This window comes from Chiloscyllium plagiosum, chromosome 3 (assembly GCF_004010195.1).
Source record: "Chiloscyllium plagiosum isolate BGI_BamShark_2017 chromosome 3, ASM401019v2, whole genome shotgun sequence".
Lineage (NCBI taxonomy): Eukaryota > Metazoa > Chordata > Chondrichthyes > Orectolobiformes > Hemiscylliidae > Chiloscyllium > Chiloscyllium plagiosum.
The window spans coordinates 124,427,717-124,444,896 of record NC_057712.1 but is presented as its reverse complement, the minus strand read 5'-3'; the positions used below and the strand labels follow the sequence as shown (position 1 = coordinate 124,444,896).

General features: G+C 40.4%; 1 protein-coding gene across 2 annotated transcripts in view; it reads right to left on the bottom strand.

Annotated features, from left to right (window-relative positions):
- The window catches only part of kif6 (kinesin family member 6), a 565,092-nt gene that overhangs the window by 174,738 nt on the left and 373,174 nt on the right, over positions 1-17,180 (bottom strand). For both annotated transcript variants that reach the window (XM_043687249.1, XM_043687250.1), the window contains exon 14: positions 1,014-1,116. In XM_043687249.1, the coding sequence (XP_043543184.1) occupies positions 1,014-1,116 (103 nt within the window). The remainder of the gene's footprint in view (positions 1-1,013; positions 1,117-17,180) is intronic.

The following is a 17,180-nucleotide window of genomic DNA, read 5'->3' as shown; positions in this document are numbered from 1 at the left end:
TCTTGTATGTGACAACCCTGTGCCATGACAAACTTATAATGCTTCATGAATCTATGAGTACACATTGGCATTGAGTAGACAGTGGCAGAGCACAGCAGATCCTTCATCTTTTCATGATGCTGGAACCAAGTTCTCTAATGATGTCATGGGTGCTGACTCCATAAGGACCTTGGTCAGTTGGAATGGACTCTGTTGCCATTCGGTAGTAACAGTACATCCTTCCTCTCCCATACGGTCTGTAGGAGAACATCTAATGAGGCATCACTCATGCATGGTCTACTTCCTCTCTGGTCTCAGACATTTCCAGGAGGTGGGCAACTAACAGAGGTTGAGAGATAATCAAGGATTGAAGAGAGAAAAGTACTGGCTGGGAATTTTTTTTAAGTATAGCACCTAAAAGATCCCTGGTGACTTGCTCATAATATTTGGCAATTTACTTATATGTGCAAATGCAATGAGCTGAGATGAATATTATCACGCAAGATAACCAGGCCCTCCCTGGAAAGGAAGTACCTCTTGCTTCAGGACCAATACTTCACTTAGTTTCCAGAAAACAAGGTATCACACCACACGTCAGACAAAAAAAAAATAGTTTAAGGTTAATTCAAGGCACTTTGGAAAAATAGATAATTGTGATTAGTGCTTTAAATGTGCAACTCTTGCACATTTTCTTCTTCAACGTGCATGGTTGAACATGTAAGCAACAGCACAAAGAGCGCCATTCCGCCAAAGATATTCACATGTAATCATTTGAATTAGGAGCAGGAGTAGGCCACTCAACCCTTCAAGCCAGCTTTGCCCTTCAATAAGACTGTGACTGATCTGTTTGTATTCTGACTTTCACATTCCCATTCATCATCAATAACAGTGTATTTCAATAGTTTTTCAAAAGCTGTCACTGTGTTCATCATGCTGATTGCCTTAATGTGTCGAAAAGCTAATGACTAATCTTTGAACAAATGGCAGCCTTCCCTTTTTACTGCATCATCAGGTACTGTTCAGAAGTGACTCACCTCAGCTTCAGAAGTTGTTTGTTGTCTTCAATGGTTACGCTGTCAGCACAGTCTCTTCTGAAGATCTCAAAAGCCTCCTGACGTCCAAGTGACATTTTCCCTGCTGTGGAATAGATGGAAGCCAAAACAATTAAATGAGTACACTCTTTGTGAGTATCAGCACATTGCATGGTGCTGATTACAGAAATGTCTCAGCCACAAAAACAAAACTATCAATTAACAAAAGAGATGCAAAGCATATTCATCATTTTCAGCCTGCTGCCAATATCAGCAGATATTTTAAATTTCTGGTGATTTCACTTAATAGAAAAGTCAAAGCTTAAGCAAGAAATTTGCTACATCACTGTTACACAGAAAACATCTCCAAGTTATGTGGTTTTTTGATACCAACGTTGTCATCAGAGCAAGTGCCCAAACTTCTTGAGAACTGCATTAAGACGTGGCACAAGGCAAAAACTGCTCAATGTACATCAGCGTAAAAAACTGGGGCCTGAGGTAACCTAGGAATAAACACATACCTCTTCTTTGTGCCCTTCCTTATGCCAATGCCAATGTTTTTACTCCAGTGGGACCCCCTCCCATCTTTTCTAATCTTTCTTTTTTCTCTTTGCTAATGGAATGTGGGTGTTGCGAGCTAGGCAACATTTATTTCCTAAAGCAACCACCATTATAATCATCATCTCAGCCTCACACACTTAACCTGCTGGGAACCTCACCCAACCACATCTCTCAGCTTCACACACGAACAGATATTCAGCTCTGGTGGACACAGTATAATACAAAACAAGGTGGGACGGTACACTGTGCATGATAAGGTGACTGGGTATAAATGACATTGTGAGGCTAGCATATGGAATGGAAGCACATGCTGACAGGAAAGTCAAATAACTGTTGACAAGATATTAAGTCTCTCCATTTTGTCATGCAATCTGGGGAGTTATTCAGTGCCAGGGAGAGAGCTAAGACAAAAGAAGGACCAACTAACCTGAAAATTTCAACGCTATGGAAGCATAACGCATGAAGACTGTGGACAAAGTGGCTGGTCCATTGTGGACAGTAAAACTAGACAAGACAGCTAACAGAGTGAGAATAACTTTTGTTGAAACAAGGGTATTTTATAGACATATGCAAAGTTCAGGTTCATGATGGATTGAAATTCTCTTAAAACTTTCACTTGATATTCTCCACCATAGGACATCATCATAAACAAAGAAAGTCCAATGCTATAGAGGAAGATAATAAGTTCATCTTTGCTGCTGAAAAGGAAAACCATCCACATCATCATGTGTCTCTGCCTGATACTCCACCAGTGCAGATACACTCATTCAGGTTTCAAGAATATCATGCATAGAATGGGCTTTGCAATTGTTTCATATTCCATAAAATGAGAGAGATTACACCAGGATTGTTGGGGTCATGCTGAGCCACAGACTTGTGACAGAACCTCTGTTCTCAACTACAATAAAAGCCTGTTTGAGATGTAGAGATCAGTAGAGCGAAATCTGAAGTAAGTGCCAGGAACAATGCAGAACCTTGCGCAGATGGTTCAGTCGGTCTAACCTTTGAGTTTTATGATGGGTCTGACATGTCAGATGGCTTTCTTCATGGACAGAGTATTAATCACTTTGGACAATAGGTCAATTACACAAACCATATATGCAAAGAGGGATACTCAGGTCTCAGTTGATAACTACTGCTGACTCTCTCAAATAGGCTGCTCTTGCTTCTCGGTATTCTGAGGAGCAACCATATTTGAAAGTGCGAATAATTCACAAGTGAAACTGATAAATTATATGATGAGGAGTTTCTGATGAACGTTTATTCATTTTTAGAATTACACCAGTAAAGTTACCCAATGTAGTATAACTTTAACATAACATACTAGTGACGTCCTAAGTACATCACTCAGTACGTCTGTGTCCTATCAAGGTCTTCATGTGGAATGTAGCAACTGGCAGCAAAATTAAAGAAATCAGACAGTTAGGAAATTTGCCGGAATCGTCTTCTGTGCATCACTTGTACCTTATTTATAGATGTGCTTATAAATTTCCATGTTAAAGAATTGCATGAGGTTAGATAATTTTGGAGAAATCATCACTAAATAGGAAAAATTGCTTAAATAATTTTCATTTGTTGCGGTTTCTCCTTAGGTTGAAAACAAAATAAGTGCCGTATGTAATTTCCAGCATAAACAACATTGAGACACAAATAGTGATCCTGCCAGGAAGCAAACTACCAACGACAGCACTGCATTTTTTCTTTCTACTGTAATCAAGCAACACATAAACAACCAAATTCCAACATGGAATGACAGGAGCTCACGTATTCTAGCATCAGACATGTTCTGCTCAATGTGTGGTAGATAAAAAGTTAAAATAGCAGACTAAATATTTTGTGAACTGTTATACATTATCAATAGAGAGTTTAAAAAAAAGAACAAATATTTACTAATCTGTCAGCAGAAAATCTTATACCTAGGTTCATCCTTCCTTTCTACACCAGCAAAGTATTTTTTATTCTTTCAGCAGATGTTGGCATTGCTAGAAAAGCCGTCTCTAATTGTCTGAACTTAGTGGCTTGCACGACCATTTCAGAGGGTGATTAAGAGTCAAGAACATTACTGTGGATCTGGAGTCACACATAGGCTTGACCAAGTAAGGATAGCAGCTTTCTTCCCGAAATGGCATTAGTGACTCAGCGAGACTTTTACAACAATCAATAATTATTTCATGGCTGCAACAATCACCATTATTAGCTTTTAATTCCATATTTATTAATTGAATTCAAATTCCGCCAGCTGTTATGGTGGGATTGAACCTATGTTACCACTGTGTGAGTCCGCATCTTTAAGATTAAGAGATCAACATTACCAGCGTGCCATTGCCTCCCCATCAAAACATAATTAATTGGAATACACATTTCATTTGTTCCCATTCTAATAGCATTTGGATTATTTTAGAGTCTTTCACAGATTCCCCATCCCTGATATTACAACACAGTGCAGTGCTAGTGTTTACAACACAATCTAGTGTCTCGTGTCTGTTCAGACCACATTTGGAGTATTGTGAGCAATTTTGGGCCCCATACCTCAGGAAAGATGTATTGGGCCAGGATTGGGTTCATAGGAGGTTCACAACAATGATCCCAGGAATGAAAGGCTTAACATATGAGGAACATTTGAGGACCCTGGGATCAAACTCAGTGGGGTTGAGAAGGATGAGAGCGGAATCATAGAATCTCTACAATATGGAAACAAGCCATTTAGCCCAACAAGTCCACACCAACCCTCCAAAGAGTAACCATCCCCCTACCCTATTACTCTACATTTATCCCTGACTAATGCACCTAACGTACACATCCCTGAACACTATGGACAATTTAGCATGGCCAATTCATCTAACCTGCACACCTTTCAATTGTGGGAGGAAACTGGAGCACCCAGAGGAAGCTCACGCAGACACGGGGAAAATGTGCAAACTCCACACAGACAGTTGCCCGAGGCTGCAATCAAACCGGGGTCCCTGGCACTGTGAGACAGCAGTGCTAACCACTCAGCCACCGTGCTGCCCATATTTCTGACTGAAACTTTGAGAATACTGAACAGCCTGGATAGAGTGGACTTTGGGATGATGTTTCCATTGGCAGGAACAGACGAGGATCTGCCTTAGAGTAAGACTTAGAATGGAGATAAGGAGAAATGTCTTTAGCCAGAAAGTGACGAATCTGTGGAATTCATTGCCACAGAAGGCTGTGGAGGCAAGTTCATTGAATGTATTTAAATCAGAGAAAAGTTTTTGATTGCCAAAGGGATCAAGGGTTACAGGGAGAAAGCAGGAAAAGGGGGTTGTAAAACCTATCAGCGATGATTGAGTGGAGGAGCACACTCGATGGGCCAAATGGCCTAATTTCTGCTCCGGTCTTATGGTTTTATGGAGTGCTCTCATTGGAGCATAAATATAGGATCTGAGGTCCTCAGAAATTATTGGTATGTAAAGGAAGCTTTTGAGGTTAGAGCATATTACTGCCCTATAGCCTGGAATCTAACATTGATTTTTAGAAATAAAGGACTTGCATTTCCATGTTAAAATGTCAGTAGTTGTGGAATCTTTTACATTCACCTATGAGAGTGGACAGAGCCTCAGATTAACTTCCCATACAAAAGATATATTTCTGATGATTTTGTGCTCATGCTGTAGAGTCGAATTTTGAACTTCCATCCTTCTGACACAGAAGCCAGAGTTGCCATTTCCTTTACTGGTGAAACAAGCTGAAAATTTGCACATCTATTAACAGTAGCCTTGAAAATTCTCAATAGTCTTAATGCCATGCCAAAAATTTAACTTTTATAATCAAGGAGTAAATGGCTGTTACTTCCCTGATGTGCGATACAGAACTATTCCAGAAACACAATACATTAGCCAATAAATTAAACAAATTGAAAATTATAGCACGATTAGTCCATGAGATATATTGGATTAAAATGAATTCTCAAATCTACTATATCCAAAGAACCTACGCTCTGTTAGCACAGTGAAAGTGAAACTCACTTTTGTACTTTTGGGTTGACCACCCTTGTTATTTGTAACCGCTTGGTTTGACTTCAGGAGCAATGTAGACACCTGGCAGTTGATAGTGATTGTTCTAACTAAGTGAGGACAGATAATCAGCTCTTGTCATTTTAAACCCCTTAGTCAGTTGCAATAAATATTGTATTCTCCTGAGTCTACCTTCATGATGCTTCCAAGTTGAATACTCCATAAGCAATATAATTTCATATCTAAACAGTGAACTAGTTTTGCAAGAATGAATTCAACAAGAGATGTAAATTTCTTGATGTTGATTTAGTTTTCTGGAATTAGTCATTTAAGTATGGCCAGCTTTTTATATTCTGTATGGATTCCCTGGACTTGCCATGATCTGTATGATCGAGTGATCACAACAACTCAATTGAGTCATTAATTGTCCTCTTTAAAAACTCCTTCAGTCCATGTCGGTCTCAGGTATTGAAATCAGTTGATGGAAGTTCAACACCAATAGTTCACATTTACCATTTTCATGACAATATATGGAACCAATGATTTTCATTTTTTATCCTTTCATGGGATGTTAGCATCGCTGGCAAGACCAGCATTTGTTTCCCAACCTGAAACACCCTTGAACCAAAAATGGAGGCCATATCAGTACAGGATTTGTCAGGATTTAAAGTCATAGAGTTATAGAGTTGGACAGCATGGAAATAAACCTTACAGTCCAACTCGTCCATGCCAATCAGACATCCTAAATTAGTCAAGTCTCATTTACCAGCACTTGGCCCATATCCCTCTAAACCCTTCCTATTCCTACACCTAACCAGATGCCTTGTAAATGTTGTAATTGTACCAGCCTCCACCACTTCCTCTGGCAGCAGATTCCATACAAGCACCACCCTCTGCATGAAAATGTTGCCCCTTAGGTCCTTTTAAATCTTGCCCCTCTTATTTTAAACCTATACCCTCTAGTCTTGGACTCCCCACCCAGGGGAAAAGACCTTGGCTATTCACCCTATCCATGTCCCTCATGATTTTATAAGGATTTTATAACCTCTATAAGGTTTCCCCTCAGCCTCCAATGCTCCAGGTTAAACAGCCCCAGCCTATTCAGTCTCTCCCTATAGCTCAAGCCCTTCAATCTTGGCAACATCCTTGCAATTTTTTCTGAACCCTTTCAAGTTTCACAACATCCTTCCTTTAGCAGAGAGACCAGAATTACACACAACATTCCAAAAGTGGCCATGCCAATTTCCTGAACAACCACAAGATGATCTCTCAACTCCTATAATCAATGCACTGACCAATAAAGGTAAGCATACCAAACACCTTCTTTACTATGAGAAAGTGAGGACTGCAGATCAGAGACAAGAGTGTGGTGCTGGAAAAGCACAGCAAGTCAGGCAGCATCCGAGGAGCAGGAGAATCATCACTTCAGTATCCTGTCTACCCAAGACTCCACTTTCAAGAAACTATGAACCTGCAATCCAAGGTCTCTTTGTTAAACAATATGCCCCAGGATCTTACCATTAAGTATATAAGTCTTGCACTGATTTGCCTTTCCAAAATGCAGCACCTCACACTTATCTCAATTAAACTCCATCTGCCACTGCTTTGCCCATCAAGATCCCGTTGTACTCTGAGGTAACCTTCTTCGCTGCCCACTACACCTCCAATTTTGATGTCATCTGCAAACCTACTAACCATACCACCTATGTTCACATTCAAATCATTGATACAAATGATGAAAAGCAGTGGACCCTGCACTGATCCTTGCGGCACACCGCTGGTCACAGGCCTCCAGTCTGAAAAGCAAGCCTCCACCTTCTCCCTTTGAGTCAGTTCTGTAGCCAAATTACTAGCTCTTGGTGTATTCCATGTGATTTATCCTTGTTAACCTGATCTACTACCTGTTGTACTATAACCTGGGGTGATGTGTGATTTTTAACAATGTCCGTACAGATCACGTACGTCGTTCTACCCTCATCAATCCTCTTCATTGCTTCTTCCAAAAACTGAATCAAGTTAGTGGGACACGTCTTTCCTAAGTAAATCAATTGGAGTTTAAAACAATTGACAGTAGTTTCATGGTCACCATTCTTAAAAACAGCTTCTTTTCCAGACATATTGGTTAACTGTAAAATGCACCAGCTGCTGTGCTAGGATCTGAACCTGTATCCCTAAAGCATCAGTCTGAGGTATTCAGTGCCAGGGATCAAAGGAGCTGCTGATCTGAAAGTTCCAAGGCCATGTACAGATAAAGAATGGAGACTGTGTGCAAGCAAAGTGTTCAGTCCGTTGTGGATAGCAAACCTGGACACTTTGACTGTTGCATTACTAATCTAATGTCTTTAAGGCTACACCAATTGTCTCTTCCAGACACATGATTTCACTATCCTTCTTTTCAAATTGATGGTATTTGCAAATTTATTTCACATGATTGTGCGGTGGTTTTGTTTTAAAGAAAAAGCTTTGGCCCTTCCACGAGGACAGAGTAAAATACTATCGGAGGATCGGTATGGACTTGCTGGGCCAAATGGTCTGTTTCAACACTGTAGGAATTCTATGATTCTACGATTTTCAGATTTTGTTTTCTCAAAGTATTTGGGCATAAATAACATGGCCATTATTGGCTACAAACAGTTGACCTTGAAACCAGTCGTGGTAGGTTGTGGATATGTTTTGCTGGGTTTGCTTGCAATCAACGGGAAAGAAAATAAACAATTGCAAACAGATGCAGACTAGCTTTCCTTTTAGAACAAAGAGTCATGCTGATTATGGGAAGAGCTCACCCACCAGTTGGTGGTATGCTTTTAGAAAGGCTATGAATAATCTAAAAAGGCCAAAAGAAAAAGAGGTTTTTCATGCATGCTTACAGGAGACATATTTTTACTAATTTCTGGAAAGTGACTACTTTTCCACTGTAGGCCTCATTAGCTTTTAGTGGTTTAATCTGTGTCAAATCAGTGATCTACAGAGTCTTCACCAAGAATGGATATCCTTGCAACTTCATCCGAAAATGCCTAACAGACAAACACACGATGAGGACATGCCACAACTTAACTCACTAGGCACGCTACCTTATACAAAAAATATCTCGGAACTGACTGCCAGACTTCTCTGACAACTCAGATTCATGACAGCTCATAAGCCAACAATCGTGCTCAGACAACAACCCACCTGAACAAAAAACCTGATATCCATCATAGTTAAAAATCACACAACACCAGGCTATAGTCCAACAGGTTTAATTGGAAGCACACTAGCTTGGGTTGGGATATCTGTTCGGCATGGATAAGTTGGACCAAAGGGTCTGTTTCTGTACATTTCTATGACTCTCTGAACCACCTACGTTTAGCACTTGTAGTACCCGTTAACATTTCTCAGAATCCAGTCTAATCAGAATTTTATGATCTATTATAATTGATAATCTTGCTCTTCAGGTCTCATCTCATTCCTAACCTATTCAGTTTAAGGAATTCTCAAACCATAGTCTATTAATTTCACGATTTTACAAACTTTGGCCATGATTCTACTTTTTTCTCTCATTGACATAATACGTCTGTAATCACTTTGTTGGCATATCGGAGAAAATGGATAAACAGGCAGCAAACAGCACTGACATAACCTATTCAGAACTGCTGTTAGTGGCTCTTCAGACCATAGGTATCAAGCAAATCCTTCTTGAGAAAGGTTTGCTATGGCCAACATCAAAGAATGTGTCACAGAGTTACTTTTTATGATTCAAAGGGCATAAGTATTCATGTTAACCCTTGCTGTATAAAGAGAGAACATTGGTGATCCCACCAGTGCATTACTTCTTTTGACTTTTTTTTTGGTGTGTTTGTTTCTTAGACTTAGAATAGAATCAACAGCTGAACATTAATCACAGATATGGCTTCCAAACTTTGGTGGTTGCTCCATTCCCATGAAGAACATAGCTGTTAAATTAGCTGATGTCAAAGACTTTATCAATCAAAGTCTACTGTCTTCATAACTTTAGAACAAGATTTTCAAAGTAATGCAAAGGTTTGCTTTTACTTTTTTGAGTAAATTTCTCTGGGATGTTATTTAATTCTATAGAGAAAGGGAGACACCTTGGTATCATTCATTGTTTGTTGCAGAATTACTAGATGGAGGTGGCTTCAGATATTTATTTTGAGCAAATCTTTTCTAAGAAACAATACTAAAAATCTTTTCATGTCTAACAACAGCTGATTTAAAAAATCCTGATCTGTATGAATACCAAGGATGCCATTTTCATTGCTTGAGGTCTAATTTTATCGCTTTTGCATAAACCTCCACTATGATGATTTTGGAGTGAAATGTCAAGATGCTTCTATTCTGTTTTGTAATGGTTTCATTCCAGGTTTTAAGTCACACGGGAGGTTCGCCTGATCTGAGTAACTATTTCGAGGAATGAGTTATTGAGCATTATAATTTGAAGTATGCAGTTAAAATGAGAAAATGCACAGAACATTTGGAGGGTTAACAACTATTTATTATGAAGTTTAATCAGCTTCCTCACACTGCAACTTCACTCAGCTAGTACCACGGATCATAAGCTTTGACAGTTTATCCAAAAGAAACATAATATAAACTGACCAAATCAAGCTTTTTATGAGCATGACATTAAGTCCACTTTAGAGAATGATACAATAAACTTTGATTGTCAGGAAGCACAGCAGTGAGTGAGATAGTTGAAAATAGAAATTCCAGAGATCTGAATGGATCAATTCAAACTGATACTTCAGACCACTTTTGTTTTTGCAAATATAATCATGCAGTGTAGTGCTTTGTCCATTAATGCTTTTAAAGCCAATATTGCATGAGGTCACTCAAGCATAGAAGGAAGTCAATCGGTCCATTATATCTCTTGCTAGATACCTGTCTTACCCTTAAGTTCATATCTGTTTCGTAGTGGAGATGAGAAAGATTTTAAAAAGAGATGAGGCACTGTTTTTTGACATGTGGTTTGTGTGTGGAATTAACTTGTAGAGGAAGTACTGGTTGCAGGTAAAGTTAGAACATTTAAAAGAAGTTTAGCTATGTACATGAACAAGAAATGTTTGAAGGGATATGGGCCAAGTGTAGGCAGGTGGGACTAGTTTGATATTATAATTGGCATGGGTTGGTTGGAATGACGAGTCTGTTTCTGTGCTGTTTGACTATGTCTCTAAGGTTTAAAGAAATCAGTGAAAAAAAAGACTTCCATTTTAATAATAATTTTGTTTTCTATAAAAAGGATTTTGATGGTATTGTTTTCAGCTCTAAAATGGAAGGTTGTCAAAAATAAGGGCCAAATACTAATTGAAAACTGTTACTTGAGACAGCAGCAGAGCATTGTTGCTGTAAACATTCTGTCATATGAAAAACAAACATTATTTGAACTCCACTCCATCATTAGGCCTGCGACTGGGATCAGCTATAAAGAAAATTTGGGGCCACAATTATTTAAAATATATAATATTAACTTGGATGAACAAATTGAGTGTACTATAGCCAAGCTAGTGGATGACACAAAAATGCATTGGAAAGCGAATGGTGAGGATGACACAAAGAGTCTGCAGAGGGATATATAAATAGGTTAAGGGAGTGGGCAAAACCTTGGCAGATGGAATATAATGTGGAAAAATATGCAGTTATGCACTTTGACAGGAAGAATAGAGGAGCTTAATATTATTTAAATGGAGAAAGATTACAAAACGCTATACAACATTGGGAGTCCTTGTCAATGAATTACATTCAGGAAAATCTGGGGTTACAACTATTTTATATATATATATATATATATATATTATTCACTTGGATGAACAAAGTGAATGTACTATAACCAAGCTAGAGGATGACACAAAAATGAATCAGAAAGCAAGTGTGAGGATGACACAAAGAGTCTGCAGAGGACTATACATCCAAGGTCAGTGGGTAATAGGAAAAAAAGTGGCATGTTGGTTTTTATTTCAAAGGGAGAAGAGTATATAAATCGGGAGGTTTTCCTAAAACTATTCAGTAAAGGTAAAGTTTTAATTGTCCCAGATGAAAATAGGGCTGTTCCCTTATTAAAGAGATATGATTGGTGGTGAGTTTAACCTGAGTTTCACCATGCCATTGGCATGGTTGAAAAGGCAGAATATTCAGGGTGACCTTGCCGTTACGGGAACAGGTATCGATCTGCATTGGACACCAGCCATCATATAAAATGACCCAAAAAGGGCAGTTGGTCAGCTCAGTTGGGTGGACAGCTGGTCTGCAATGCAAAGTGATGCCAACATGGGTTACATTCCTGTACCAGGTCAGGTGACCACAAAGGTCCTTCCTTCTCAACCTTGCCTCTTGCCTGAGGTGTGGTGACTCTCACATTAAACTCAACACCATTCATCTCTATCTTATGAGAGTGTGGTCCTCTGACACTACAGCAATTTATCAGACCACAGCAGATTTTGGTCCCTTATCTAAGAAAGATATGCTGGCATTGCAAGCAGTCCACAGAAGGTTTCCTGGGCTGATACCAGGTATAAAGGATTGTGTTATGAGGAACGTTTGAGTAGGTAGGAAATGTAATCATTGAAATTTAGAAGAATGAGAGGCGACCTTATTGAAATATATAAAATTCTTAGAGGACTTGATAGTGTGAATGTGGAAAGTTGGTTTTCTCTGTGGGAATATCTAGGATCACACGACATGATGTCAGAGTAAGGGGTCGGATATTTAAGAAGGAAATGAGAATACAGCACGGAAACAGATCCTTTGGTCCAACTCGTCTGTGCTAACCAGCCATCCCAACCTGATCTCGTCCCATTTGCCAGCATTTGTCCCATATCCCTCTAAACCCTTCCTATTCATACACTCATCCAAATGCCTTTTGAATGTTTTAATTGTACCTGCCTCCACCAATTCCTCTGGCATCTCGGTTCATACAAGCACCACCCTCTGCATGAAGAAGTTACCCTTCAGGTCCTTTATAAATCTTTCCTGTCTCACCTTAAACTATGCCCTTTAGTTTTGGACTCCCCCATCCTAAGAAAATACCTTGGCTAGTCACCCTATCCACGCCCCTCATGATTTTATAAACCTCTAGAAGGTCACCCTTCAACCTCCGAAGCTCCAGGGAAAAATGCCATAGCCTTTTCAGCCTCTCCCTATAACCCAAACTCTCCAGTCCCAGCAACATCCTTGTAAATCTTTTTTGCACCCTCTCAACTTTAACAGTATTCTTCCTTAGAAGATAGAATGTGTGGAATTCTTTTCCACAAACAGCTGTCGAGGCTAGGTCATGAACTATATTCAAGACTGAGATAGGCAGATTTTTAATCAGAAGGAGAATCAGGGCTGGAAAGTGGAGTTGAGGGTTATCAGATCAGTCATGATTTCACTCAATGGCAGAGAAGACATGATGGCATACTTCTGCTCCTACATCTTATGGTCGAAACCACCAAACTACTGCATTACTGCTTGATAATCTTTGAATTGCCTGATCCATTCTGATTGAGGTGTAGAAGGCACGAAACATAGCATTTTTTTAAAGAGCAGATGAGTAGCTGAGGTACAAAAACGCTTGTTAAAAAAGTAATTGGCTAGCTAAAATCTTTTGCATTATAAAAAAATTACACAAACAGAAAAACATCTTTCTGAAAGATTATGATCCCTAAATTGTGCTGCGGCAAGTAACATGGTTTAAACAGAAAATAGTCCTACAATTTGAAAGCAAATGATCCTTTATTTATTATTTATGCATCTATATCTGATAATGCTTTTTTGAAACATAAAACTTGCATCTGACCAAATAGGAGATAAGGCCAGGCAGGAACCAGCTTGTATATTAATTCATACATGCCTTATAAGATGGATCATTGTGCAATACCAAGGTGATTTCTCCCAGTCCTTATTAAATGCAGATAGACCATATTGCAGTTTTCATGTCTGTAATTATAAAAAAAATCGAGAGTGCTGACTAGTGTGTCAGTAATTTCCTGATGGCTGGATTATCATAGTGGAGTTGTCATCATTTGCTGGCAAACCTGATCATTTAAAGCAAATTAGTCATTGAGTCTTCTTCCATCCAAGGCCAGCACAGAAATTAGATTTAACTAGACTCAGTGAGCAATTTGTCCTTATGGTATGAATTTGTTTGGAAACTAAAATGATCTGTTATCCCATGCCTCATTTAGTTAGCTTTCTTGTTCATAATAACCTTTGCTGTGATACACATTGTAATTTGTCAAAAGTATACATTCATCCAGCTAAGATTACATGTAACACAAGAGCCTACCCAGAATATCAAGTCAATGTTGAGTTTCTGCCAAATTTTACTCATATACATGTGGTGAACTGATAAAATTCAGGGGTATTCACATTTTAAAAAGAGCACTTTAGGTAAATTAATTTTATAGCTAAAAATATAAAATTGTGAATCATTGGGAGGGAAGAAAATTGCAATTTAGTTAAGAGTTTTGGTCGCAGTTTTAATCTTCCTCTCTTCTCTATGTTAGAATCAATTAGGGGTTAATTTTAGCCTTTGGTGACAGGCAATTTCTAAACAGCCACCTGTTATGCAACTCTTTTTTGTATCAAAAAAAAGTTTTTCTTTTCCAAACTCTGCACTTGGTTGAATGTAAATAGGCTGGGCATATACATTTTCATGCATCAAAAAGGGAAAATTTTACTTGAAGCTGGTATTAAACAGTTTCCACATTAAAAGACAATTCACATTTGTATAAAGTGTTGTGCAACTTCAAGACATCCCAAACCCACATGACAACCAGTAAGGTACCTCCTGCATCAAAGCAGCTGTTATAAGTATAAATGTTATTTATAAAAGATAGATTCCATAATAATGAAATGTTCATGTGACTGAATACGATTGCTCCAAGCCAGAAAATCCCTTGCATTTATTAAAATTAAACTCCATCTGCCTCTCCTCAGCCCATTAGCCCATTTGATCAGATAACCCTTTTCACTGTTGACTATATCACCAATTTTCATAAACTTACAAACCATGTCTCCTAAATTCTCATCCAAATCGTTCGTATAAATGATAGACAAAAGTGGTGATTGCTGTTCTATTCTTTCTCCTGTGGGGGCTGTGCCCCATCCAGAGACAGTTGCTGTACTTCCTGAGTGCACACAACCCTTTCAATGTGCTGCCTTCTAAGACTGTTTCGTCTGAAGAGCAGCAACATCAGAAGACCAGCTGGATTAGCCTTAGCAGTTCTGTGCTACCAGTGAGAAAAGTCACTGGTAGCACAGAATAGAGGATTGAAAAAGAGACACCTGAGTCTTCACATCCTTCTCATCGAAGTTAAATGTTAGCCCCCAGAAAAGGTAGTGTTGAACATATAAACAGGGCAACTCTACTGCATTGTTGAGAGTGTAGTGCTGGAAAAGCACAGCAGGTCAGGCAGCATCCGAGGAGCAGAAGAATCGGCGTTTTGGGCATAAGCCCTTCATCAGGAATGAGACTTGTGGGTCGGGGCTGAGAGAGAAATGGGAGGGTGGTGGGGTTGGGGGGAGTTAGCTGGGAAAGGAATAGGTGGATGAAGGTGAGGGAGAAGGTGATAGGTCAGAGGGAGCAATGATGGACAGGTCCGGAGGGCAGTGCTGAGTTGGAGGCTTAGGATTGGGATAATGTGGGGGAAGGGGAAATGAAGAAGCTGGTGAAATACACATTTATCCCAAGTAGTTGCATAGTTCCAAGGCATAATATGAGGCGTTCCTCTTCCAGGCGTCGGGTGATAATAGTTTGGCGGTGGAGGAGGCCCAGGACCTGCATGTCCTTGATGGAGTGGGAAGGGGAGTTGAAGTCTTCAGCCATGGGGCAGTGGGGTTAGTGGGTGTTGGTGTCCCAGAGATGTTCTCTAAACTGATCCGCAAGAAAGTGCCCTGTCTCCCCAATGTAGAGGAGAGCACACCGGGTGGAACGGATACAGTAGATGACATTGGTAGAGGTACAGGTGAATTTCTGATGGATGTGGAAGGATCCCTTGGAGCTTTGGACGGAGGTGAGAGGAGTGGTGAGGGCACAGGTTTGTCACTTCCTGCGGTGGCAGGGAAAGGTGCCAGAAGTGGGGTGTGGGCCGATGGGGGGTGTGGACCTGACAAGGGAGTTGCAGAGGGAATGGTCTTTTCCGAATACTGATAGAGGTGGGAGGGAGATATATCTCTGGTGGGGGGGCGGGGGGTCTGTTTGGAGGTGGCGGACGTGGCAGAGGATGATGCGTTGTATGTGGAGGTTGGTGGGGTGGAAGGTGAGGGCCAAGGGGTTCTGTCCTTGTTGCGTTGGGAGGGGTGGTGTTCAAGGGCAATGGTGCGTGAAGCGGAGGAGATACCCAACCATTTGGGAAGGGAAGTTGCGATCGTGGAAGGAGGAGGCCATTCTGGGACTTTCTGAGGTGGAATTGGTCATCCTGGGAACAGATGCAGCAGAGGCGGAGGAATTGGGAATAAGGGATGGCATTTTTACAGGAGGTAGGGTGGGAGGAGGTGTATTCTAGGTAGCTGTGGGAGTTGGTGGGCTTGTAGTATATGTCTGTAGTCAGTCGGTCATCAGAGACAGTGATGGAGAGGTCCAGGAAGGGGAGAGAGGTTGCTGAGATTGTCCAGGTGAATTTGCCCTCCGGACCCGTTCATCACAGCCCCCTCTGACCTATCATCTTCTCCCTCACTTTCATCCACCTATCGCTTTCCCAGTAACCTCCCCACAACCCCACCCCCCTCCCATTTATCTCTCAGTCCCGACCCACAAGCCTCATTCCTGATGATGAGTGTATGCATGAAACATCGATTCTCCTGCTCCTCGGATGCTGCCTGACCTGCTGTGCTTTTCCAGGACCACACTCTCGACTCTGATCTCCAGAGCCCTCGCTTTCTCCTAACTGTACTGCATTGGTAGAGAATTTACAATGTTGCATTTGTCACTCAGGTAAGGTTGAATAACAACTTCTCCATTTATCATTCACATGAGGCAGCTATCAGGAAGTATCCCCTCCTGTACCCACACCCCCTCATTCCACTTCAGTTGTAAAGCTATAGTGGGCTTTCAATTGTTTGTCAGGATATGCAGCAGTAATGTGGACCTACAGGAGTATGTGCAGTGGCTGTTTGGGAAGATGAGTCTGTGATGGCAGGTGCCATATTGCCTTGAGTGCTATTGAGCTGGTAGATCATGAGATTACAATTTGTGAGCAGTATATACTCCTAATAAATCCTTTAATATTTGCATATAGCCAGTAACACTTGAGACTCAATCCGCAATGTGAAAATGACATTAAGGCTTTGATGTTTCTGTAAAAAGTGTAACATGATGTATAAATGGCCAAGAATTATTGACAAATTTTACCGTTAGACTATCTTCAACTCGCCTGCTCAGATATGTCATGACAATCCACCAGGGCAACTGGGACCTGAACACCTGGCATACTAACACTGTGCCATAAGATGATAAAATTTTACCATTAGAACAATGCATTAGTGATGTTTAGTTGAAACTTTATTGCTGGAACAGCACAGCAGGTCAGGCAGCATCCAGGGAACAGGAAATTCGACGTTTCGGGCACAGGCCCTTCTTCAGGAATGAGCAGAGAGTGTTCAGCAGGAGAAGATAAAAAGTAGGGAGGAGGGACTTGGAGGAGGGGCATTGGAAATG